A 27816-nucleotide genomic window follows, 5' to 3' on the forward strand; every position below is an offset into this window, starting at 1 on the left:
TCTCAAAGGAACATAGAGGATGTGTCTCAGTCACCAGAGTGACTGAAAGAGGGCTCTCAAAGGAACATAGAGGATGTGTCTCAGTCACCAGATCTCAGTGACTGAAAGAGGGCTCTCAAAGGAACATAGAGGATGTGTCTCAGTCACCAGATCTCAACCCAATTTAACACTTTTGGGAGATTCTGAAGTGGCGCCTGAGACATTGTTTTCCACCACCATCAACAAACAAAACACCAAACGATGGAATTTCTCGTGGAAGACCGGTGTCTCATCCCTCCAATAGAGTTCCAGACACTTGTAGAATATATACCGAGGAGCATTGAATCTGTTCTGGTGGTTGGTGGTGGCCCAACATCCTATTAAGACACTGTATGTTGGTGTTTCCTTTATTTTGTCAGTTACCTGTAGGTGAAAATGTCATAGACATAACTACATAACTCTTCCAACATCACAAAAAAACCTCTCTCCCCTTCTCCCCGTTTATTTATTTGGACCCTTCTGTGTCTGGCTGTTGTGCTGTTTGTCCCTGGATGTTCTGGTTCTGGTCACCGAGGAGGAAGACAGCTTCTTCTTCAGCTTCCCAATGTCGTCCTCATCCTCCCCCCTCCGAGTCTCCCCTCTTCTCCTCCGCTGGCCTCTACCTCTGCCAACCTGGACTCCTGCTTCCTGTTGTAGCTCTCCTCTCTGCTGCTTACCAGCCAATGTCTCACCTCTGTTCCACACTAGGATGTTCACTCCTGTGGTTGGAACACAAAAGCCTTATTGTCCCAAATGGCACATTATTCACTATATAGTACACTGCTTTAGACCAGAGCCATATTCACTATATAGTGCACTACTATAGACCAGAGCCCTATTCCCTATATAGTGCACTGCTTTAGACCAGAGCCCTATTCCCTATATAGTGCACTACTATAGACCAGAGCCCTATTCCCTATATAGTGCACTACTTTAGACCAGAGCCCTATTCCCTATGTAGTGCACTACTTTAGACCAAAGCCCTATTCCCTATATAGTGCACTACTTTAGACCAGGGCTGGTACCCTATTCCCCATATAGTGCACTATCTTTGACCAGGGCTGGCACCCTATTCCCTATATAGTGCACTACCGTTGACCAGGGCTGGCACCCAATTCCCAAGTTGAACACTGACTTTTTGCAAAAGAATCAAAAGCTTTAGAATATTTCCAGCTACAAACATAGTTAGTCTCTTAGCTGATTTGATCCTGGGTGCCGAGACTACAAACATAGTGGATTAGTTAGTCAAAAGCCTTATTGTCCCAAATGGCACATTATTCCCTATATTGTGCACTACTTTAGACCAGAGCCCTCTTCACTATATATTGCACTACCTTTGACCAGGGCTGGCACCCAATTCCCAAGTTGAACACTGATTTTTAGCAAAAAGAATTTAGAATATTTAGAATATTTACAGCTACAAACATAGTTAGTCTCTGAGCTGATTTGATCCTGGGTGCCGAGACTACAAACATAGTCCAGTATTTACAACACAGACTCACCCATTCCAGATCCTAAAACATCTCCCATTGGATTGAACTTGTTGACCTGGAAAGGAAGGTGTGCAGAGATGTAAAAATGGACATTATTTTTGACCCAATGATGGCTTGAACATTAATGCAGCGCAAATACATACATGAAGACATTAAACTAAGGCTACACGCTAACATTAAGCTAAGGCTACAGGCTAACATGACATTACATTAAGGCTACAGGCTAACATGACATTAAACTAAGGCTACAGGCTAACATGACATTACACTAAGGCTACAGGCTAACAGTGACATTACACTAAGGCTACAGGCTAACAGTGACATTACACTAAGGCTACAGGCTAACAGTGACATTAAACTAAGGCTGCAGGCTAACATTGACATTAAACTAAGGCTACAGGCTAACATTCAACTAAGGCTACAGGCTAACACTGATATTAAACTAAGGCTACAGGCTAACACTGACATTAAACTAGGGCTACAGGCAAACACTGACATTAAACTAGGGATACAGGCAAACACTGACATTAAACTAAGGCTACAGGCTAACATTGACATTAAACTAGGGCTACAGGCTAACATTAAACTAAGGCTAAATTTGTAATGTGTACTCACAGATATGATGCCAGGGGCGTTGGGGTCCAGTAGTTGGCATGCCAGCTCTCCTGTGTTGGCATCATAGATATCGATGGTCCTCAGGGCACCTGGACACACCCTCTCGTCAGGGTACCGTCCAACCACCATCAGGTCGTACAGAGGGTGCCACGAGGCCTGGAGACACAAACAACGATTGACGATGAAGCTTTTGAATCAACGAGAGAGAGAGAGACACACACATAAACCCAACCCCATCCACCCCACATTCCTCACCTTGATAGGTGTGAGGTGCTGAAACTGCCTGTGTGGGTGCCGGATAATCTGCTGAGGAGTTGACCAATCAGAAGAGGAGTACACCCTGATCTGGTCATACTGGTCCGTGGTCAGGAGCTTGGAGCAGTCCATTGGATTAAAGTAGGCTGGGGAGAGAGAGAGAGAGAGAGGGGGGGAGAGGGGGAGGGAGAAAGAAAGAGAGGAGAGGGAGACAGAGAGGGGGGAGGGAGGGAGAGGGGAGGGAGGGAGAGAGGAGAGGGAGACAGAGAGGGGGGAGGGAGGGAGGGGGAGAGAGAGAGGAGAGGGAGACAGAGAGGGGGGAGGGAGGGAGAGAGAGAGGAGAGGGGAGAGAAAGATCATCTATAGGGTTAAATGTTGTTAAAAAGCATGTATCCCTTCTGATGAACGTGGTAGATGTTATCAAGCTAAAAATTGAATAACAAATTTGCACCAGTCTTGTCCTACTAGTACTGATAACTTACTACGACACAGTGGTCAAGAGGAAAACACTCCTGAATGTAGGATAGGAGAGAGTTACCTAACTCTACGACACAGTGGTCAAGAGGAGAACACTCCTGAATGTAGGATAGGAGAGAGTTACCTAACTCTACGACACAGTGGTCAAGAGGTAAACACTCCTGAACGTAGGATAGGAGAGAGTTACCTAACTCTACGACACAGTGGTCAAGAGGAAAACACTCCTGAATGTAGGATAGGAGAGAGTTACCTAACTCTACGACACAGTGGTCAAGAGGAAAACACTCCTGAATGTAGGATAGGAGAGAGTTACCTAACTCTACGACACAGTGGTCAGAGAGGTAAACACTCCTGAATGTAGGATAGGAGAGAGTTACCTAACTCTACGACACAGTGGTCAAGAGGAGAACACTCCTGAATGTAGGATAGGAGAGAGTTACCTAACTCTACGACACAGTGGTCAAGAGGAAAACACTCCTGAATGTAGGATAGGAGAGAGTTACCTAACTCTACGACACAGTGGTCAAGAGGAAAACACTCCTGAATGTAGGATAGGAGAGAGTTACCTAACTCTACGACACAGTGGTCAGAGAGGAAAACACTCCTGAATGTAGGATAGGAGAGAGTTACCTAACTCTACGACACAGTGGTCAAGAGGAAAACACTCCTGAATGTAGGATAGGAGAGAGTTACCTAACTCTACGACACAGTGGTCAGAGAGGAGAACACTCCTGAATGTAGGATAGGAGAGAGTTACCTAACTCTACGACACAGTGGTCAGAGAGGAAAACACTCCTGAATGTAGGATAGGAGAGAGTTACCGTAGCGCTTTTGATATAGTACCCGAGTTAACAGCTTTGTCATGAATCATCTCGTGGAGGTAACTGTTCTTGTCTTTGATGTTCCTCAGGTCCCATAGCTTCACCGTGTGGTCAACGGACGCTGTCGCCATTAACCAATCGCAGCGGGGGTTGAATTCAGCATGGGTCACTTTAGCCTTGTGCAACTTCTCGTTGAAGACCTGTGAGGAAGAGGAAGAGGAGGAGGGTGCAGATGGTTTAACAGCATCTTACAGAACAACGTCAGTAAATGAAATGAGATCATTGGAACTGTCCAAACGGTGTCTAATGCAGTCATGCATTTTTAAAAGGGCAGAATATTAACAGAATTGTCTTATACTCAGAACATGAAAACACAACAAATTATAGAACATTTCAAATTGTACATGCTAACTAACTACTGAAGGAGTACATTACATGTTAACTCCCTCTGGCCCATTCATTACTGTAGCTATAGTACAGTATAAATACACGATACACTACAGTATAAATATACTATATAGTACTGTAGCTATAGAGTAAACTACAGTATAAATATACTATACAGTACTGTAGCTATAGTGTAAACTACAGTATAAATATACTATACAGTACTGTAGCTATAGTGTAAACTACAGTATAAATATACTATATAGTACTGTAGCTATAGTGTAAACTACAGTATAAATATACTATACAGTACTGTAGCTATAGTGTAAACTACAGTATAAATATACTATACAGTACTGTAGCTATAGTGTAAACTACAGTATAAATATACTATACAGTACTGTAGCTATAGTGTAGACTACAGTATAAATATACTATATAGTACTGTAGCTATAGTGTAAACTACAGTATAAATATACTATACAGTACTGTAGCTATAGTACAGTATAAATATACTATACAGTACTGTAGCTATAGTGTAGACTACAGTATAAATATACTATACAGTACTGTAGCTATAGTGTAGACTACAGTATAAATATACTATACAGTACTGTAGCTATAGTACAGTATAAATATACTATACAGTACTGTAGCTATAGTACAGTATAAATATACTATACAGTACTGTAGCTATAGTACAGTATAAATATACTATACAGTACTGTAGCTATAGTGTAGACTACAGTATAAATACACTATATAGTACTGTAGCTATAGCGTAAACTACAGTATAAATATACCATACCGTACTGTAGCTATAGTACAGTATAAATACACTATACAGTACTGTAGCTATAGTGTAGACTACAGTATAAATACACTATACAGTACAGTAGCTATAGTACAGTATAAATATATTATACAGTACTGTAGCTATTGTGTAAACTACAGTATACATATATTATGCAGTACTGTAGCTATAGTGTAGACTACAGTATAAATATACTACACAGTACTGTAGCTATAGTGTAGACTACAGTATAAATATATAGTACTGTACCTGGTGTCCATCCATGCCCAGCAATAAGACTCGACCTATGTTGTCTCCTGTCACCAGCATCTGTCTGCTCAACGACACATCTACACAGCAGTACCACAGACTGGAACAGAGAGAGAGAGAGACTGACACAGCAGTACCACAGACTGGAACAGAGAGAGAGACTGACACATCTACACAGCAGTACCACAGACTGGAACAGAGAGAGAGAGACTGACACAGCAGTACCACAGACTGGAACAGAGAGAGAGAGACTGACACATCTACACAGCAGTACCACAGACTGGAACAGAGAGAGAGAGACTGACACAGCAGTACCACAGACTGGAACAGAGAGAGAGAGACTGACACATCTACACAGCAGTACCACAGACTGGAACAGAGAGAGAGAGACTGACACAGCAGTACCACAGACTGGAACAGAGAGAGAGACTGACACATCTACACAGCAGTACCACAGACTGGAACAGAGAGAGAGAGACTGACACAGCAGTACCACAGACTGGAACAGAGAGAGAGAGACTGACACATCTACACAGCAGTACCACAGACTGGAACAGAGAGAGAGAGACTGACACAGCAGTACCACAGACTGGAACAGAGAGAGAGACTGACACAGCAGTACCACAGACTGGAACAGAGAGAGAGACTGACACATCTACACAGCAGTACCACAGACTGGAACAGAGAGAGAGACTGACACAGCAGTACCACAGACTGGAACAGAGAGAGAGAGACTGACACATCTACACAGCAGTACCACAGACTGGAACAGAGAGAGAGAGACTGACACATCTACACAGCAGTACCACAGACTGGAACAGAGAGAGAGACTGACACATCTACACAGCAGTACCACAGACTGGAACAGAGAGAGAGACTGACACAGCAGTACCACAGACTGGAACAGAGAGAGAGACTGACACAGCAGTACCACAGACTGGAACAGAGAGAGAGAGACTGACACAGCAGTACCACAGACTGGAACAGAGAGAGAGAGACTGACACAGCAGTACCACAGACTGGAACAGAGAGAGAGAGACTGACACATCTACACAGCAGTACCACAGACTGGAACAGAGAGAGAGACTGACACATCAGTACCACAGACTGGAACAGAGAGAGAGAGACTGACACATCTACACAGCAGTACCACAGACTGGAACAGAGAGAGAGACTGACACAGCAGTACCACAGACTGGAACAGAGAGAGAGAGACTGACACAGCAGTACCACAGACTGGAACAGAGAGAGAGACTGACACAGCAGTACCACAGACTGGAACAGAGAGAGAGACTGACACATCTACACAGCAGTACCACAGACTGGAACAGAGAGAGAGACTGACACATCTACACAGCAGTACCACAGACTGGAACAGAGAGAGAGAGACTGACACATCTACACAGCAGTACCACAGACTGGAACAGAGAGAGAGAGACTGACACATCTACACAGCAGTACCACAGACTGGAACAGAGAGAGAGACTGACACATCTACACAGCAGTACCACAGACTGGAACAGAGAGAGAGACTGACACAGCAGTACCACAGACTGGAACAGAGAGAGAGACTGACACATCTACACAGCAGTACCACAGACCGGAACAGAGAGAGAGACTGACACAACAGTACCACAGACTGGAACAGAGAGAGAGAGACTGACACATCTACACAGCAGTACCACAGACTGGAACAGAGATGTAATCTCGATATAATTTCAACTAATATCAAGTGTATCACACATTATTAATAAAATGTAAAATGCAGTATACCGTGATAATCCTCATCAATAAATTCAGCCGACACTCAACTTTTGAATCAACAGAATGTGAAAGAGCAGCCTGCGTCTCCTTTATCATCAGACAGACACTACTAAGTGCACTAGTTGTGTTATTTTTCCTTTACATAAGTTGACATTTGTCTGGTGCTAAGCCTGCATCCCAAATCGCATACTATCCCCTATATAGAACAATACTTTTGACCATAGACCTATGTAGAACATCCCCCAACCCACTTCATGACTCTCCACCTATCACCCGTCACCACCACTTCCTGTTTCCTGAAGGGAAGGACTACTTCCCTGCCCCCCCACCACACACCTTAAGTAGGCTCACCTGGATCTAATAAAGGTGGATATCGAATGAACTGAGTGTTTGGAGAAGTGTTTTGTCGTGTAGTTTATAGTAGTGATGGGAAACAAGAGGCTTTCTGAAGCTTTAAGGGGGCTTTTACCAAATTGTGTTAAAAAAAAGTTCATTACTCTGAGCTTTTAAACACAATGTTCATTAGTGACATCTGCTGGTCAAGCAAATGAAAAGCAGCGTGTTCATTTTGACGTCCCCCCCCCCCCTCCATAATATTCATCAATTTGGAATCGATGAAAGAAAACGGAACCCAGAGCGAAATCAGGGGGAAGTCGCAACACACGATTTGAAAAACCACGTGATAAAACGAATCTTCAGACGTCATTGACCATGTTGGTAAAAGTTACTTTGAAACGAGCATCGGGGGGGGGGGGGGGGGGTATCTGATTACCTGAAATGGTTTACCGTGTGTTCGACCGCTACCGCCTAGTTGGTGAGCCACTATCGTGATCCTTCTTCTACAGTCCTTCGTTATTTAGTTACTAGTTGGTGAGCCACTATCGTGATCCTTCTTCTACAGTCCTTCGTTATTTAGTTACTAGTTGGTGAGCCACTATCGTGATCCTTCTACAGTCCTTCGTTATTTAGTTACTAGTTGGTGAGCCACTATCGTGATCCTTCTTCTACAGTCCTTCGTTATTTAGTTACTAGTTGGTGAGCCACTATCGTGATCCTTCTTATACAGTCCTTCGTTATTTAGTTACTAGTTGGTGAGCCACTATCGTGATCCTTCTTCTACAGTCCTTCGTTATTTAGTTACTAGTTGGTGAGCCACTATCGTGATCCTTCTTCTACAGTCCTTCGTTATTTAGTTACTAGTTGGTGAGCCACTATCGTGATCCTTCTTCTACAGTCCTTCGTTATTTAGTTACTAGTTGGTGAGCCACTATCGTGATCCTTCTTATTCAGTCCTTCGTTATTTAGTTACTAGTTGGTGAGCCACTATCGTGATCCTTCTTATACAGTCCTTCGTTATTTAGTTCCTAGTTGGTGAGCCACTATCGTGATCCTTCTTCTACAGTCCTTCGTTATTTAGTTACTAGTTGGTGAGCCACTATCGTGATCCTTCTACAGTCCTTCGTTATTTAGTTACTAGTTGGTGAGCCACTATCGTGATCCTTCTACAGTCCTTCGTTATTTAGTTACTAGTTGGTGAGCCACTATCATGATCCTTCTTCTACAGTCCTTCGTTATTTAGTTACTAGTTGGTGAGCCACTATCGTGATCCTTCTTCTACAGTCCTTCGTTATTTAGTTACTAGTTGGTGAGCCACTATCATGATCCTTCTTCTACAGTCCTTCGTTATTTAGTTACTAGTTGGTGAGCCACTATCGTGATCCTTCTACAGTCCTTCGTTATTTTGTTACTAGTTGGTGAGCCACTATCGTGATCCTTCTTATACAGTCCTTCGTTATTTAGTTACTAGTTGGTGAGCCACTATCGTGATCCTTCTTCTACAGTCCTTCGTTATTTAGTTACTAGTTGGTGAGCCACTATCGTGATCCTACTACAGTCCTTCGTTATTTAGTTACTAGTTGGTGAGCCACTATCGTGATCCTTCTTATACAGTCCTTCGTTATTTAGTTACTAGTTGGTGAGCCACTATCGTGATCCTTCTTCTACAGTCCTTCGTTATTTAGTTACTAGTTGGTGAGCCACTATCGTGATCCTTCTTACAGTCCTTCGTTATTTAGTTACTAGTTGGTGAGCCACTATCGTGATCCTTCTTCTACAGTCCTTCGTTATTTAGTTACTAGTTGGTGAGCCACTATCGTGATCCTTCTTCTACAGTCCTTCGTTATTTAGTTACTAGTTGGTGAGCCACTATCGTGATCCTTCTTACAGTCCTTCGTTATTTAGTTACTAGTTGGTGAGCCACTATCGTGATCCTTCTTCTTACAGTCCTTCGTTATTTAGTTACTAGTTGGTGAGCCACTATCATGATCCTTCTTATACAGTCCTTCGTTATTTAGTTACTAGTTGGTGAGTCACTATCGTGATCCTTCTTCTTACAGTCCTTCGTTATTTAGTTACTAGTTGGTGAGCCACTATCATGATCCTTCTTATACAGTCCGTTATTAATTTGTTAATCCGTTATTTAGTTACTAGTTGTCCTTTATATATTTATTGGCGTGGAACTGATATGTATTTCTTAAATAGTTTATTCTTATCAACCATCATATATCTGATTACCTGAAATGGTTCTACTGAGAATGTCCTAAAGGTTTTTACAGTCAATCACACACCAGCAGTCCTACAGTATTTTATACCCCAGATGCTCTGGTCTAAAGTAGTGCACTATATAGGGAATAGGGCACCATGTCTGATATAAGTAGGGCCTGCATCCTCACCAGACATTGTGGTGATCGTGTCCACAGTCCTGGACTCTGGACAGAACCGTTGCTGGACCACCCTGAAAGCTCTGCTCAGTCAGTGTACCGTCGCCGGACGCCAGGTAGACCTTGGACGGGTCCGTCGGGCTAAACGTCATCCCGCCAATAAAATCCCCGGCTCCTTTCTGCATTTATGAACACAAACAGACCAATCCCAGTGACCGGTTGAAAAGACATGTTGATGACTAGGCTGATCACAGGACAATAACAGACCAATCCCAGTGACCGGTTGAAAAGACATGTTGATGACTAGGCTGATCACAGGACAATAACAGACCAATCCCAGTGACCGGTTGAAAAGACATGTTGATGACTAGGCTGATCACAGGACAATAACAGACCAATCCCAGTGACCGGTTGATGACTAGGCTGATCACAGGACAATAACAGACCAATCCCAGTGACCGGTTGATGACTAGGCTGATCACAGGACAATAACAGACCAATCCCAGTGACCGGTTGGAAAGACATGTTGATGACTAGGCTGATCACAGGACGATAACAGACCAATCCCAGTGACCGGTTGATGACTAGGCTGATCACAGGACAATAACAGACCAATCCCAGTGACCGGTTGAAAAGACATGTTGATGACTAGGCTGATCACAGGACAATAACAGCTGGGTAATACGGCAACGGAAAAACAACAGAACGCGTTTGTTATTGGACAGGTTCCGGTAGTTCCTTCCTGTTTCTCAGTCAGTTTTGTTCCAGTTGGTGTGTGGAATCCAACCTCGGCCAATGACAGTTCTGTCCAGATAAACGCGGGCCAATCAGAAAGCAGCGTTCTATCTTGATAAGGTGTTGAGAAAAAGGGCGTTGTCTTGCATCCCAAATGGAACCCTATATAGTGCCCTACTATAGACCAGAGCCCTATATAGTGCACTACTTTTGACCAGAGCCGTATATAGTTCACTACTTTAGACCAGAGCCCTATATAGTGCACTACTTTAGACCAGAGCCTTATATAGTTCCCTACTTTAGACCAGAGACCTATATAGTGCCCTACTTTAGACCAGAGCCCTATTCCCTATATAGTGCCCTACTTTAGACCAGAGCCCTATATAGTTCCCTACTTTAGACCAGAGTCCTATATAGTGCCCTACTTTAGACCAGAGCCCTATATAGTGCCCTACTTTAGACCAGAGTCATATATAGTGCCCTACTTTAGACCAGAGTCCTATATAGTGCCCTACTTTAGACCAGAGCCCTATATAGTGCCCTACTTTAGACCAGAGTCCTATATAGTTCCCTACTTTAGACCAGAGCCCTATATAGTTCCCTACTTTAGACCAGAGTCCTATATAGTGCCCTACTTTAGACCAGAGCCCTATATAGTGCCCTACTTTAGACCAGAGTCCTATATAGTTCCCTACTTTAGACCAGAGCCCTATATAGTTCCCTACTTTAGACCAGAGTCCTATATAGTTCCCTACTTTAGACCAGAGCCCTATTACCTATATAGTGCACTACTTTAGAACCAGAGCCATATATAGTGCCCTACTTTAGACCAGAGCCCTATATAGTACACTACATTAGACCAGAGCCCTATATAGTACACTACATTAGACCAGAACCCTATTAGATGCACTACTTTAGAACCAGAGCCCTATATAGTGCCCTACTTTAGACCAGAGCCCTATATAGTACACTACTTTAGACCAGAGCCCTATATAGTGCCCTACTTTAGACCAGAGCCCTATATAGTGCACTACTTTAGAACCAGAGCCCTATATAGTGCACTACTTTAGACCAGAGCCCTATTCCCTATATAGTGCCCTACTTTAGACCAGAGCCCTATATAGTGCCCTACTTTAGACCAGAGCCCTATATAGTGCCCTACTTTAGACCAGAGCCCTATATAGTGCCCTACTTTAGACCAGAGCCCTATATAGTGCACTACTTTAGACCAGAGCCCTATATAGTGCACTACTTTAGACCAGAGCCCTATATAGTGCACTACTTTAGACCAGAGCCCTATATAGTGCACTACTTTAGACCAGAGCCCTATATAGTGCACTACTTTAGACCAGAGCCCTATATAGTGCACTACTTTAGACCAGAGCCCTATATAGTGCACTACTTTAGACCAGAGCCCTATATAGTGCCCTACTTTAGACCAGAGCCCTATATAGTGCCCTACTTTAGACCAGAGTCCTATATAGTTCCCTACTTTAGACCAGAGCCCTATATAGTTCCCTACTTTAGACCAGAGCCCTATATAGTTCCCTACTTTAGACCAGAGCCCTATATAGTTCCCTACTTTAGACCAGAGTCCTATATAGTTCCCTACTTTAGACCAGAGTCCTATATAGTTCCCTACTTTAGACCAGAGCCCTATATAGTTCCCTACTTTAGACCAGAGTCCTATATAGTTCCCTACTTTAGACCAGAGCCCTATATAGTTCCCTACTTTAGACCAGAGTCCTATATAGTTCCCTACTTTAGACCAGAGCCCTATATAGTTCCCTACTTTAGACCAGAGTCCTATATAGTTCCCTACTTTAGACCAGAGCCCTATATAGTTCCCTACTTTAGACCAGAGCCCTATATAGTTCCCTACTTTAGACCAGAGTCCTATATAGTTCCCTACTTTAGACCAGAGCCCTATATAGTACACTACTTTAGACCAGAGCCCTATATAGTACACTACTTTAGACCAGAGCCCTATATAGTGCCCTACTTTAGACCAGAGCCCTATATAGTGCCCTACTTTAGACCAGAGCCCTATATAGTGCCCTACTTTAGACCAGAGCCCTATATAGTGCCCTACTTTAGACCAGAGCCCTATTCCCTATATAGTGCACTACTTTAGACCAGAGCCCTATATAGTGCCCTACTTTAGACCAGAGCCCTATATAGTGCACTACTTTAGACCAGAGCCCTATATAGTGCCCTACTTTAGACCAGAGCCCTATATAGTGCCCTACTTTAGACCAGAGCCCTATATAGTGCACTACTTTAGACCAGAGCCCTATATAGTGCCCTACTTTAGACCAGAGCCCTATATAGTGCACTACTTTAGACCAGAACCCTATATAGTGCACTACTTTAGACCAGAGCCCTATATAGTACACTACTTTAGACCAGGGCCCTATTCCCTATATAGTGCACTACTTTAGACCAGGGCCCTATTCCCTATATAGTGCACTACTTTAGACCAGAGCCCTATTCCCTATTTAGTGCACTGCTTTTGACCAGGGCCCATAAGGTAAAAAGTCGAGCTGGGGGAATACTAGTATTGCAATATTCTTTTCCATGTCAGAAATGAAACCAGGAAGCAGACCAAACTCTTTGGTCCTTTAATTATCCACTTAGTGTTTGTTTCCAACAACAGGGCTGTTTTCATAAAGATGTTATAACCTCTTAGTGTTGTTTCCAAAGAGATGTTATAACCTCTTAGTGTTGTTTCCATAAAGATGTTATAACCTCTTAGTGTTTGTTTCATAAAGATGTTATAACCTCTTAGTGTTGTTTTCATAAAGACGTTATAACCTCTTAGTGTTGTTTCCTAAAGACGTTATAACCTCTTAGTGTTGTTTTCCTAAAGACGTTATAACCTCTTAGTGTTGTTTTCCTAAAGACGTTATAACCTCTTAGTGTTGTTTTCCTAAAGATGTTATAACCTCTTAGTGTTTGTTTCATAAAGATGTTATAACCTCTTAGTGTTGTTTCCATAAAGATGTTATAACCTCTTAGTGTTGTTTCCATAAAGATGTTATAACCTCTTAGTGTTGTTTCCATAAAGATGTTATAACCTCTTAGTGTTTGTTTCATAAAGATGTTATAACCTCTTAGTGTTGTTTCCATAAAGATGTTATAACCTCTTAGTGTTGTTTCCATAAAGACGTTATAACCTCTTAGTGTTGTTTTCCTAAAGACGTTATAACCTCTTAGTGTTGTTTTCCTAAAGACGTTATAACCTCTTAGTGTTGTTTTCCTAAAGATGTTATAACCTCTTAGTGTTGTTTCCAACAACAGGGCTGTTTTCATAAAGATGTTATAACCTCTTAGTGTTGTTTCCAACAACAGGGCTGTTTCCCTAAAGATGTTATAACCTCTTAGTGTTGTTTCATTGTCACGGTACTAACGAGTTTCACCCTTCTGGTATGGTCCCTGGTCTAGTCCAAAGTAGTGCACTATATAGGAATAAGGCCCTATCTAAAGTAGTGCACTATATAGGGAATAGGGCCCTATCTAAAGTAGTGCACTATATAGGGAATAGGGCCCTATCTAAAGTAGTGCACTATATAGGGAATAGGGCCCTGGTCAAAAGTAGTGCACTATATAGGGAATAGGGCCCTGGTCAACAGTAGTACACTATATAGGGAATAGGGCCCTGGTCAATAGTAGTACACTATATAGGGAATAGGGCCCTGGTCTAAAGTAGTGCACTATATAGGGAATAGGGCCCTGGTCAAAAGCAGTGCACTATATAGGGAATAGGGCCCTGGTCAAAAGTAGTGTACTATATAGGGAATAGTGCCCTGGTCAAAAGCAGTGCACTAAATAGGGAATAAGGGTCTAAAGTAGGGCACTAAATAGGGAATAAGGGTCTAAAGTAGGGCACTAAATAGGGAATAAGGGTCTAAAGTAGGGCACTAAAAAGGGAATAAGAGTCTAAAGTAGGGCACTAAATAGGGAATAAGAGTCTAAAGTAGGGCACTAAATAGGGAATAAGAGTCTAAAGTAGGGCACTAAATAGGGAATAAGAGTCTAAAGTAGGGCACTAACTAAATAGAGTGCCGTTTGGGACACGTCCCGTCTCTTACTCCCATGTCTCTGTGTTGGTAAACACGCGGAGAGTGGTCCCGTCTCTTACTCCCATGTCTCTGTGTTGGTAAACACGCGGAGAGTGGTCCCATTGAAATCCTGCAGCGAGGTGGTTCCCCTGACAGATGAGGTGAACAGCTGAGTGGGGTTGTAGGGGTTAAACTTCAGAGCTGTAATAGAGCCTCCAGGACCAACCTGCGTAAAACACACAGGAGGAGAGACTGGTCCCAAATCACATCCTATTCCCTATTTAGTGCACTACTTTTGACCAGAGCCCCGGTCGACAGAGCCCCGGACGACAGAGCCCCGGTCGACAGAGCCCCGGACGACAGAGCCCCGGACGACAGAGGCCCGGACGACAGAGGCCCGGACGACAGAGGCCCGGACGACAGAGCCCCGGACGACAGAGCCCCGGACGACAGAGCCCCGGACGACAGAGCCCCGGACGACAGAGCCCCGGACGACAGAGCCCCGGACGACAGAGCCCCGGACGACAGAGCCCCGGACGACAGAGCCCCGGTCGACAGAGCCCCGGACGACAGAGCCCCGGTCGACAGAGCCCCGGTCGACAGAGCCCCGGACGACAGAGCCCCGGACGACAGAGCCCCGGACGACAGAGCCCCGGACGACAGAGGCCCGGACGACAGAGCCCCGGACGAAAGTAGTGCACTAAATGAGAAATGGGGTGCCATTTGGGACTCATAATACGTAGATCGGATACGTAGACCGGATACGTAGACCCGATACGTAGACCGGATACGTAGACCCGATACTATTGAATACGTAGATCGGATAAGTAGACCCGATACTATCGAATACGTAGACCCGATACGTAGATGGGATACGTAGACCCGATACGTAGATCGAATACGTAGACCCGATACTATCGGATAAGTAGACCCGATACGTAGATGGGATACGTAGACCCGATACGTAGATCGAATACGTAGACCCGATACGTAGATCGAATACGTAGACCCGATACTATCGGATACGTAGACCCGATACTATCGGATACGTAGACCCGATACGTAGACCCGATACGTAGACCCGATACGTAGACCCGATACGTAGACCCGATACGTAGACCCGATACGTAGACCCGATACGTAGACCGGATACGTAGACCGGATACGTAGACCCGATACGTAGATCGGATACGTAGACCCGATACGTAGACCCGATACGTAGACCCGATACGTAGACCCGATACGTAGACCCGATACGTAGACCCGATACGTAGATCGGATACGTAGACCCGATACGTAGACCCGATACTATCGGATACGTAGACCCGATACTATCGGATACGTAAACCCGATCCTATCGGATACGTAGACCCGATACGTAGACCCGATACGTAGACCCGATCCTATCGGATACGTAGACCCGATACGTAGACCCGATACGTAGACCCGATACGTAGACCCGATCCTATCGGATACGTAGACCCGATACTATAGGATACGGAGACCCGATACGTAGACCCGATACGTAGACCCGATACTATAGGATACGTAGACCCGATACGTAGACCCGATCCTATCGCATACGTAGACCCGATCCTATCGGAGACCCGATCCTATCGCATACGTAGACCCGATACTATCGGATACGTAGACTTATTACTATCGGTATGTGTCGTATGTTAAGCATACTATCAATAATGTGTGGGGACGGTTGATGTTAAAAGGGATTTCAAAGTCAAATGTTATTGAAAATATGATCGATTACGGTGGTCCTAAACAGTAACACAGACCGATTTAAACTATTGATTACGGTGTTCCTAAACAGTAACACAGACCGATTTAAACTATTGGATTGCGGTGTTCCTAAACAGTAACACAGACCGATTTAAACTATCGATTACGGTGGTCCTAAACAGTAACACAGACCGATTTAAACTATTGATTACGGTGGTCCTAAACAGTAACACAGACCGATTTAAACTATTGGATTGCGGTGTTCCGATTTAAACTATTGATTACAGTGTTCCGATTTAAACTATTGATTACAGTGTTCCGATTTAAAACAGATTTAAACTATTGATTACAGTGTTCTGATTTAAACAGATTTAAACTATTGATTACAGTGTTCCGATTTAAACAGATTTAAACTATTGATTACAGTGTTCCGATTTAAACTATTGATTACAGTGTTCCGATTTAAACTATTGATCAGTGTTCCGATTTAAACTATTGATTACAGTGTTCCGATTTAAACAGATTTAAACTATTGATTACAGTGTTCTGATTTAAACAGATTTAAACTATTGATTACAGTGTTCCGATTTAAACTATTGATTACAGTGTTCCGATTTAAACAGATTTAAACTATTGATTACAGTGTTCCGATTTAAACTATTGATTACAGTGTTCCGATTTAAACTATTGATTACAGTGTTCCGATTTAAACTATTGATTACAGTGTTCCGATTTAAACTATTGATTACAGTGTTCCGGTTTAAACTATTGATTACAGTGTTCCGGTTTAAACTATTGATTACAGTGTTCCGGTTTAAACTATTGATTACAGTGTTCCGATTTAAACTATTGATTACAGTGTTCCGATTTAAACTATTGATTACAGTGTTCCGATTTAAACTATTGATTACAGTGTTCCGATTTAAACTATTGATTACAGTGTTCCGATTTAAACTATTGATTACGGTGTTTTGATTTAAACAGATTTAAACTATTGATTACGGTGTTCCGATTAAAACAGATATAAACTATTGATTACAATGTTCTGATTTAAACCGATTTAAACTATTGATTACGGTGTTCCTATTTAAACTATTGATTACGGTGTTCCGATTTAAACTATTGATTACGGTGTTCCGATTTAAACTATTGATTACGGTGTTCCGATTTAAACTATTGATTACGGTGTTCCGATTTAAACAGATTTAAACTATTGATTACGGTGTTCCGATTAAACAAATATAAACTATTGATTACAATGTTCCGATTTAAACTATTGTATTATTTGTGTGTATCATCCTGAACATCTAGGTACACCACAGTCAAACGAGAAAACGAATAAGCATGCCCTCATTAGTAACCCATCGGCCAATGGCGTCGCTGGTTGTAACGATGGAACCTGTCTTTCCAGATGTGTATCAGGCATTCTCACCCCTTGTATGAAGCTGGTCTTGTTGAGCACGCTGTAGTCCCAGAGGACCACGTCTCCTCCCTTGGAGCCGACCGCCAGCGTAGTGGGGTGTGTGGGGTGCCACTCCAGACAGGTGACCCGCCGGTCAAACGGACTGGCTGTACGATGGAGCTTATAGGAGGACAGGGAACGTACAAACGGCTCCTGGAGACACTGGGGAGGGAAATAAGATATCATGTACTAATGATGATGATGATGATGCCAAGAAACGAGTTTGTTAGACCCTCAATTTCTTCTTTTAGTACCGGTTTCCCGGTTAAAGCATCTTTAAGGCTCTGTTCGTCGTTAGAACCTTCGTAGGAACATCGTTAAATCTCTGAGCTGTTTCCCAAACCAATCGTAATCAAAACGGCCTACCTCAGACCACTCGTAGCTACAGTGGGGCAAAAAAGTATTTAGTCAGGCACCAATTGGAGCCTCTTAAAGAAGAAGTTACAGGTCTGTGAGACCCAGAAATAACGTCTTTTGGAAAATTGGTGGCTGACTAAATACTTTTTTTGCCCCACTGTATGTGCGTCAATCGATGCTTCTTTTTGTTGCCCTCCCTCGTCACTTTATACACAGAAGATCTCGGCTAAACATAGAATCACATGGTTTATCCGTCTCTCTGTGACCGCCGGTGACTTCAGAACAAAGTTGACTACAAATACAAAAGTTGCCAATGTCTTTGCAATTGATACAAACAAAGCGACGTATAAAAATATACTTAAAATATAAAAACAACAGGCTTATTTAAATTATAATGAAATACATTTCATGATTAATCGAGTTCTATTTTACTACTTGTACTCTACTGTCTGTAATGTCTCAGTATATTTTATGACGTGTCGCCTAAAGTGCTCAATGATCTGTGATTCAGTGCATTTTTATTGAGTAAACATTCAAATCAGCCGCCTCAATATTTGCAGCCGTCGGTGGTAATATCTCTCTAGGAGCTGATCCGTGGTCAGTATTGTGATAATAATTCTGATGTTCAGGTCAGATTTGAATGGAGAAAGCTGTCAGACACTAATGTTCCCTAGTCACCCTACTAGCTGTCAGACACTACTGTTCCCTAGTCACCCTACTAGCTGTCAGACACTACTGTTCCCTAGTCACCCTACTAGCTGTCAGACACTACTGTTCCCTAGTCACCCTACTAGCTGTCAGACACTACTGTTCCCTAGTCACCCTACTAGCTGTCAGACACTACTGTTCCCTAGTCACCCTACTAGCTGTCAGACACTACTGTTCCCTAGTCACCCTACTAGCTGTCACCCTACTAGCTGTCAGACACTACTGTTCCCTAGTCACCCTACTAGCTGTCAGACACTACTGTTCCCTAGTCACCCTACTAGCTGTCAGACACTACTGTTCCCTAGTCACCCTACTAGCTGTCAGACACTACTGTTCCCTAGTCACCCTACTAGCTGTCAGACACTACTGTTCCCTAGTCACCCTACTAGCTGTCAGACACTACTGTTCCCTAGTCACCCTACCAGCTGTCAGACACTACTGTTCCCTAGTCACCCTACTAGCTGTCAGACACTAATGTTCCCTAGTCACCCTACTAGCTGTCAGACACTACTGTTCCCTAGTCACCCTACTAGCTGTCAGACACTACTGTTCCCTAGTCACCCTACTAGCTGTCAGACACTACTGTTCCCTAGTCACCCTACTAGCTGTCAGACACTACTGTTCCCTAGTCACCCTACTAGCTGTCAGACACTACTGTTCCCTAGTCACCCTACTAGCTGTCACCCTACTAGCTGTCAGACACTACTGTTCCCTAGTCACCCTACTAGCTGTCAGACACTACTGTTCCCTAGTCACCCTACTAGCTGTCAGACACTACTGTTCCCTAGTCACCCTACTAGCTGTCAGACACTACTGTTCCCTAGTCACCCTACTAGCTGTCAGACACTACTGTTCCCTAGTCACCCTACTAGCTGTCAGACACTACTGTTCCCTAGTCACCCTACCAGCTGTCAGACACTACTGTTCCCTAGTCACCCTACTAGCTGTCAGACACTAATGTTCCCTAGTCACCCTACTAGCTGTCAGACACTACTGTTCCCTAGTCACCCTACTAGCTGTCAGACACTACTGTTCCCTAGTCACCCTACTAGCTGTCAGACACTACTGTTCCCTAGTCACCCTACTAGCTGTCAGACACTACCGTTCCCTAGTCACCCTACTAGCTGTCAGACACTACCGTTCCCTAGTCACCCTACTAGCTGTCAGACACTACTGTTCCCTAGTCACCCTACTAGCTGTCAGACACTACTGTTCCCTAGTCACCCTACTAGCTGTCAGACACCACTGTTCCCTAGTCACCCTACTAGCTGTCAGACACTACTGTTCCCTAGTCACCCTACTAGCTGTCAGACACTACTGTTCCCTAGTCGCCCTACTAGCTGTCAGACACTACTGTTCCCTAGTCACCCTACTAGCTGTCAGACACTACTGTTCCCTAGTCACCCTACTAGCTGTCAGACACTACTGTTCCCTAGTCACCCTACTAGCTGTCAGACACTACTGTTCCCTAGTCACCCTACTAGCTGTCAGACACTACTGTTCCCTAGTCACCCTACTAGCTGTCAGACACTACTGTTCCCTAGTCACCCTACTAGCTGTCAGACACTACTGTTCCCTAGTCACCCTACTAGCTGTCAGACACTACTGTTCCCTAGTCACCCTACTAGCTGTCAGACACTACTGTTCCCTAGTCACCCTACTAGCTGTCAGACACCACTGTTCCCTAGTCACCCTACTAGCTGTCAGACACTACTGTTCCCTAGTCACCCTACTAGCTGTCAGACACTACTGTTCCCTAGTCACCCTACCAGCTGTCAGACACTACTGTTCCCTAGTCACCCTACTAGCTGTCAGACACTACTGTTCCCTAGTCACCCTACTAGCTGTCACCCTACTAGCTGTCAGACACTACTGTTCCCTAGTCACCCTACTAGCTGTCAGACACTACTGTTCCCTAGTCACCCTACCAGCTGTCAGACACTACTGTTCCCTAGTCACCCTACTAGCTGTCAGACACTACTGTTCCCTAGTCACCCTACTAGCTGTCAGACACTACTGTTCCCTAGTCACCCTACCAGCTGTCAGACACTACTGTTCCCTAGTCACCCTACTAGCTGTCAGACACTACTGTTCCCTAGTCACCCTACTAGCTGTCAGACACTACTGTTCCCTAGTCACCCTACTAGCTGTCACCCTACTAGCTGTCACCCTACTAGCTGTCAGACACTACTGTTCCCTAGTCACCCTACTAGCTGTCAGACACTACTGTTCCCTAGTCACCCTACCAGCTGTCAGACACTACTGTTCCCTAGTCACCCTACTAGCTGTCAGACACTACTGTTCCCTAGTCACCCTACTAGCTGTCAGACACTACTGTTCCCTAGTCACCCTACCAGCTGTCAGACACTACTGTTCCCTAGTCACCCTACTAGCTGTCAGACACTACTGTTCCCTAGTCACCCTACTAGCTGTCAGACACTACTGTTCCCTAGTCACCCTACCAGCTGTCAGACACTACTGTTCCCTAGTCACCCTACTAGCTGTCAGACACTACTGTTCCCTAGTCACCCTACTAGCTGTCAGACACTACTGTTCCCTAGTCACCCTACCAGCTGTCAGACACTACTGTTCCCTAGTCACCCTACTAGCTGTCAGACACTACTGTTCCCTAGTCACCCTACTAGCTGTCAGACACTACTGTTCCCTAGTCACCCTACTAGCTGTCAGACACTACCGTTCCCTAGTCACCCTACTAGCTGTCAGACACTACTGTTCCCTAGTCACCCTACTAGCTGTCAGACACTACTGTTCCCTAGTCACCCTACCAGCTGTCAGACACTACTGTTCCCTAGTCACCCTACTAGCTGTCAGACACTACTGTTCCCTAGTCACCCTACTAGCTGTCAGACACCACTGTTCCCTAGTCACCCTACTAGCTGTCAGACACTACTGTTCCCTAGTCACCCTACCAGCTGTCAGACACTACTGTTCCCTAGTCACCCTACTAGCTGTCAGACACTACTGTTCCCTAGTCACCCTACTAGCTGTCAGACACTACTGTTCCCTAGTCACCCTACTAATTGTCAGACACTACCATTCCCTAGTCACCCTACTAGCTGTCAGACACTACTGTTCCCTAGTCACCCTACTAGCTGTCAGACACTACTGTTCCCTAGTCACCCTACTAGCTGTCACCCTACTAGCTGTCACCCTACTAGCTGTCAGACACTACTGTTCCCTAGTCACCCTACTAGCCGTCAGACACTACTGTTCCCTAGTCACCCTACTAGCTGTCAGACACTACTGTTCCCTAGTCACCCTACTAGCTGTCAGACACTACTGTTCCCTAGTCACCCTACTAGCTGTCAGACACTACTGTTCCCTAGTCACCCTACTAGCTGTCACCCTACTAGCTGTCAGACACTACTGTTCCCTAGTCACCCTACTAGCTGTCAGACACTACTGTTCCCTAGTCACCCTACTAGCTGTCACCCTACTAGCTGTCAGACACTACTGTTCCCTAGTCACCCTACTAGCTGTCAGACACTACTGTTCCCTAGTCACCCTACTAGCTGTCACCCTACTAGCTGTCAGACACTACTGTTCCCTAGTCACCCTACTAGCTGTCACCCTACTAGCTGTCACCCTACTAGCTGTCAGACACTACTGTTCCCTAGTCACCCTACTAGCGGTCAGACACTACTGTTCCCTAGTCACCCTACTAGCTGTCAGACACTACTGTTCCCTAGTCACCCTACTAGCTGTCAGACACTACTGTTCCCTAGTCACCCTACTAGCTGTCAGACACTACTGTTCCCTAGTCACCCTACTAGCTGTCAGACACTACTGTTCCCTAGTCACCCTACTAGCTGTCAGACACTACTGTTCCCTAGTCACCCTACTAGCTGTCAGACACTACTGTTCCCTAGTCACCCTACTAGCTGTCAGACACTACTGTTCCCTAGTCACCCTACTAGCTGTCAGACACTACTGTTCCCTAGTCACCCTACTAGCTGTCAGACACTACTGTTCCCTAGTCACCCTACCAGCTGTCACCCTACCAGCTGTCAGACACTACTGTTCCCTAGTCACCCTACTAGCTGTCAGACACTACTGTTCCCTAGTCACCCTACTAGCTGTCAGACACTACCGTTCCCTAGTCACCCTACTAGCTGTCAGACACTACCGTTCCCTAGTCACCCTACTAGCTGTCAGACACTACTGTTCCCTAGTCACCCTACTAGCTGTCAGACACTACTGTTCCCTAGTCACCCTACTAGCTGTCAGACACTACCGTTCCCTAGTCACCCTACTAGCTGTCAAAAACTACTGTACCCTAGTCACCCTACTAGCTGTCAGACACTACTGTTCCCTAGTCACCCTACTAGCTGTCAGACACTACTGTTCCCTAGTCACCCTACTAGCTGTCAGACACTACTGTTCCCTAGTCACCCTACTAGCTGTCAGACACTACTGTTCCCTAGTCACCCTACTAGCTGTCAGACACTACTGTTCCCTAGTCACCCTACTAGCTGTCAGACACTACTGTTCCCTAGTCACCCTACTAGCTGTCAGACACTACTGTTCCCTAGTCACCCTACTAGCTGTCAGACACTACTGTTCCCTAGTCACCCTACTAGCTGTCAGACACCACTGTTCCCTAGTCACCCTACTAGCTGTCACCCTACTAGCTGTCAGACACTACTGTTCCCTAGTCACCCTACTAGCTGTCACCCTACTAGCTGTCAGACACTACTGTTCCCTAGTCACCCTACTAGCTGTCAGACACTACTGTTCCCTAGTCACCCTACTAGCTGTCAGACACTACTGTTCCCTAGTCGCCCTACTAGCTGTCAGACACTACTGTTCCCTAGTCACCCTACTAGCTGTCACCCTACTAGCTGTCACCCTACTAGCTGTCAGACACCACTGTTCCCTAGTCACCCTACTAGCTGTCACCCTACTAGCTGTCAGACACTACTGTTCCCTAGTCACCCTACTAGCTGTCACCCTACTAGCTGTCAGACACTACTGTTCCCTAGTCACCCTACTAGCTGTCAGACACTACTGTTCCCTAGTCACCCTACTAGCTGTCAGACACTACTGTTCCCTAGTCACCCTACTAGCTGTCAGACACTACTGTTCCCTAGTCACCCTACTAGCTGTCAGACACTACTGTTCCCTAGTCACCCTACTAGCTGTCAGACACTACTGTTCCCTAGTCGCCCTACTAGCTGTCAGACACTACTGTTCCCTAGTCACCCTACTAGCTGTCAGACACTACTGTTCCCTAGTCGCCCTACTAGCTGTCAGACACTACTGTTCCCTAGTCACCCTACTAGCTGTCAGACACTACTGTTCCCTAGTCACCCTACTAGCTGTCAGACACTACTGTTCCCTAGTCACCCTACTAGCTGTCAGACACTACTGTCCCCTAGTCACCCTACTAGCTGTCAGACACTACTGTTCCCTAGTCACCCTACTAGCTGTCAGACACTACTGTTCCCTAGTCACCCTACTAGCTGTCAGACACTACTGTTCCCTAGTCACCCTACTAGCTGTCAGATACTACTGTTCCCTAGTCACCCTACTAGCTGTCAGACACTACTGTCCCCTAGTCACCCTACTAGCTGTCAGACACTACTGTTCCCTAGTCACCCTACTAGCTGTCAGACACTACTGTCCCCTAGTCACCCTACTAGCTGTCAGACACTACTGTTCCCTAGTCACCCTACTAGCTGTCAGACACTACTGTTCCCTAGTCACCCTACTAGCTGTCAGACACTACTGTTCCCTAGTCACCCTACTAGCTGTCAGACACTACTGTCCCCTAGTCACCCTACCAGCTGTCAGACACTACTGTTCCCTAGTCACCCTACTAGCTGTCAGACACTACTGTTCCCTAGTCACCCTACTAGCTGTCAGACACTACTGTTCCCTAGTCACCCTACTAGCTGTCAGACACTACTGTTCCCTAGTCACCCTACTAGCTGTCAGACACTACTGTTCCCTAGTCACCCTACTAGCTGTCACCCTACTAGCTGTCAGACACTACTGTTCCCTAGTCACCCTACTAGCTGTCAGACACTACTGTTCCCTAGTCACCCTACTAGCTGTCAGACACCACTGTTCCCTAGTCACCCTACTAGCTGTCAGACACTACTGTTCCCTAGTCACCCTACTAGCTGTCACCCTACTAGCTGTCACCCTACTAGCTGTCAGACACTACTGTTCCCTAGTCACCCTACTAGCTGTCAGACACTACTGTTCCCTAGTCACCCTACTAGCTGTCAGACACTACTGTTCCCTAGTCACCCTACTAGCTGTCAGACACTACTGTTCCCTAGTCACCCTACTAGCTGTCAGACACTACTGTTCCCTAGTCACCCTACTAGCTGTCAGACACTACTGTTCCCTAGTCACCCTACTAGCTGTCAGACACTACTGTCCCCTAGTCACCCTACCAGCTGTCAGACACTACTGTTCCCTAGTCACCCTACTAGCTGTCAGACACTACTGTTCCCAAGTCACCCTACTAGCTGTCAGACACTACTGTTCCCTAGTCACCCTACTAGCTGTCAGACACTACTGTTCCCTAGTCACCCTACTAGCTGTCAGACACTACTGTTCCCTAGTCACCCTACTAGCTGTCACCCTACTAGCTGTCAGACACTACTGTTCCCTAGTCACCCTACTAGCTGTCAGACACTACTGTTCCCTAGTCACCCTACTAGCTGTCAGACACCACTGTTCCCTAGTCACCCTACTAGCTGTCAGACACTACTGTTCCCTAGTCACCCTACTAGCTGTCACCCTACTAGCTGTCACCCTACTAGCTGTCAGACACTACTGTTCCCTAGTCACCCTACTAGCTGTCAGACACTACTGTTCCCTAGTCACCCTACTAGCTGTCAGACACTACTGTTCCCTAGTCACCCTACTAGCTGTCAGACACTACTGTTCCCTAGTCACCCTACTAGCTGTCAGACACTACTGTTCCCTAGTCACCCTACTAGCTGTCACCCTACTAGCTGTCAAGACACACTAGTCTGACTGTAGTAATGTACCGGTCTCATCTGAGAATGAAGGCTCTGCCCCAGTGTACTCTGGTAAATGTAGTGTACCTGTCTCATCTGAGAATGAAGGCTCTGCCCCAGTGTACTCTGGTAAATGTAGTGTACCTGTCTCATCTGAGAATGAAGGCTCTGCCCCAGTGTACTCTGGTAAATGTAGTGCAGGATGCTTCCTGGTCCACTTCTCTTCCCAACTGAAAACTTGGTCATGGTGGTTGGGAAAACAGGCCCTGAAATAGAAGATCGGTACAGTCAATAACATCAAAGAACGGAAAGAGTCACTTCTCTCTGTCACAAGATTTATACAGTAACATTTCTGGAGGGGGGAAATGAAATACAAGACAGTGCAGCCAATCAAAAGCTTCTATAACGGAGAATGGCGTTTCTATTAGATCCATTGGTATTTTACTAGCAGACCTGTTTTCAATGTGGTCTTTCCGTCCATCTTCTGCCGTAGCTTCTTGGAGATGGTTTGTCCTGCAGCCCCAGACGTTTCTCCATTCTGCTTCCTCGACTTATGCTTCGATTCAGATGCTTCTGAAGGAGCCTTCTTTGCCCGTGCCATTTCTGAGTGTGTTAAAATAAAAATAAACAACGAATCACTTGTGTTCACGGCTAAATCAAAGTTTGACAGAAAACATCAAATAGATACACAGTATGTATTCTAGCTAGAATAGATATCTTCACCTGGTACCGACCTTCACCTGGTACCGACCTTCACCCCCTACTGACCTTCACCTGGTACTCAACCCTGCACCTGGTACCAACCTTCACCTGGTACCGACCTTCACCCCCTACTGACCTTCACCTGGTACTGACCTTCGCCAGGTACTGACCTTCACCCCTACTGACCTTCACCCCTACTGACCTTCGCCTGGTACTGACCTTCATCCGGTACAGACCTTCACCCGGTACAGACCTTCACCTGGTACCGACCTTCACCTGGTACCGACCTTCACCCCCTACTGACCTTCACCTGGTACTCAACCCTGCACCTGGTACCGACCTTCACCTGGTACTCAACCATGCACCTGGTACTCAACCATGCACCTGGTACTCAACCCTGCACCTGGTACCGACCTGGTACTCAACCCTGCACCTGGCACAGACCTTCACCTGGTACTGACCTTCACCTGGTACTGACCTTCACCTGGTACTGACCTTCACCCGGTACAGACCTTCACCCGGTACAGACCTTCACCTGGTACTCAACCATGCACCTGGTACCGACCTTCACCTGGTACCGACCTTCACCCCCTACTGACCTTCACCTGGTACCAACCTTCACCTGGTACTCAACCATGCACCTGGTACTCAACCATGCACCTGGTACCGACCTTCACCCCCTACGGACCTTCACCTGGTACTCAACCCTGCACCTGGTACCAACCTTCACCTGGTACCGACCTTCACCTGGTACTCAACCCTGCACCTGGTACCGACCTTCACCTGGTACTCAACCCTGCACCTGGTACCGACCTTCACCTGGTACTCAACCCTGCACCTGGTACCGACCTTCACCTGGTACTCAACCCTGCACCTGGTACCGTCCTTCACCTGGTACTCAACCCTGCACCTTAGAGACCACTGCCCTTTCTAAATAGTCATTGAACATCTGTCACTTTAATAATGTTTACATTCTGTTTTACCCCCTTTATGTGTGTATACTGTATTCTAGGCAAATCCATCATTATTAGTTGTTTTTATTGATTATTTGTGTACCTATTTGACATTTTACTGCATTGTTAGGAGCTAGTTGCGTAAGCATTTCGCTGCACCGGGTTTACCATCTGCCAAACTGTGTGCACGTAACACGACCAATAAACTTTTGTATTTGATTTAATGGTTGCACAACAACAAACGACTAACGCTACGGCCGGACAACCAGTCCGACTATGTAATGCGTGTTCATCAAATGACATGAAAATACATTACCAGTGCAATAGGATAGCGCTCCTTCTTCTTCGTTGAATTGTTATTTTCATGCACACCACACGTGAGAAGTGCTTTATGTAAGTGAAAGTCCAGTGTTTTGTAACGTCTCTGTGCTACATCTTCTGCCCGGCAGGCGGCATGTTGGAAATGGATCCTGGAAGTTTTGTACACCGGAAA

General features: G+C 45.3%; 3 protein-coding genes across 6 annotated transcripts in view; 1 reads left to right on the top strand and 2 right to left on the bottom strand.

The window, feature by feature from the left end:
* The window catches only part of LOC120035714, a 359237-nt gene that overhangs the window by 86586 nt on the left and 244835 nt on the right, over positions 1-27816 (top strand). The gene's annotated exons all lie outside the window — the stretch shown is intronic.
* LOC120035716 (tripartite motif-containing protein 16-like) overlaps positions 1-27816 on the bottom strand; it is a 213964-nt gene that overhangs the window by 61431 nt on the left and 124717 nt on the right. The window lies entirely within an intron of this gene.
* Positions 66-27801, bottom strand: LOC120035709 (DNA damage-binding protein 2-like). 3 transcript variants are annotated; one of them, XM_038982271.1, is made up of 11 exons: positions 27640-27801; positions 26122-26271; positions 25813-25934; positions 17576-17767; positions 9626-9792; positions 5130-5229; positions 3702-3879; positions 2382-2527; positions 2127-2282; positions 1521-1566; positions 66-737 (listed from the first exon to the last, which is right to left on the bottom strand). In XM_038982271.1, the coding sequence occupies exons 2-11, from the start codon at positions 26267-26269 to the stop codon at positions 481-483; spliced, it is 1512 nt and encodes a 503-aa protein (XP_038838199.1). In that variant the 5' UTR covers positions 26270-26271; positions 27640-27801; the 3' UTR covers positions 66-480. The 3 variants fall into 3 exon arrangements, with proteins under 3 accessions (XP_038838199.1, XP_038838200.1, XP_038838201.1); XM_038982272.1 differs by lacking the exon at positions 9626-9792 and adding an exon at positions 14490-14635 and having other exon boundaries at positions 27640-27800; XM_038982273.1 differs by lacking the exons at positions 25813-25934; positions 26122-26271; positions 27640-27801 and adding an exon at positions 25699-25745.

Source organism: Salvelinus namaycush, unplaced genomic scaffold (assembly GCF_016432855.1).
Source record: "Salvelinus namaycush isolate Seneca unplaced genomic scaffold, SaNama_1.0 Scaffold11, whole genome shotgun sequence".
NCBI lineage: Eukaryota > Metazoa > Chordata > Actinopteri > Salmoniformes > Salmonidae > Salvelinus > Salvelinus namaycush.

Bases quoted from the DNA above. Each gene is read 5' to 3' on its own strand.
- LOC120035709 (XM_038982271.1), bottom strand. From the start codon at position 26,269: ATGGCACGGGCAAAGAAGGCTCCTTCAGAAGCATCTGAATCGAAGCAT. The intron at 3,880-5,129 runs GTACAGTACTAT...TCTTCCTCACAG, and splicing joins TGGGCATGGATGGACACCAG to GTCTTCAACGAGAAGTTGCA. The intron at 2,528-3,701 runs GTACTATATCAA...CTCTCTCCCCAG, and splicing joins TGACAAAGCTGTTAACTCGG to CCTACTTTAATCCAATGGAC.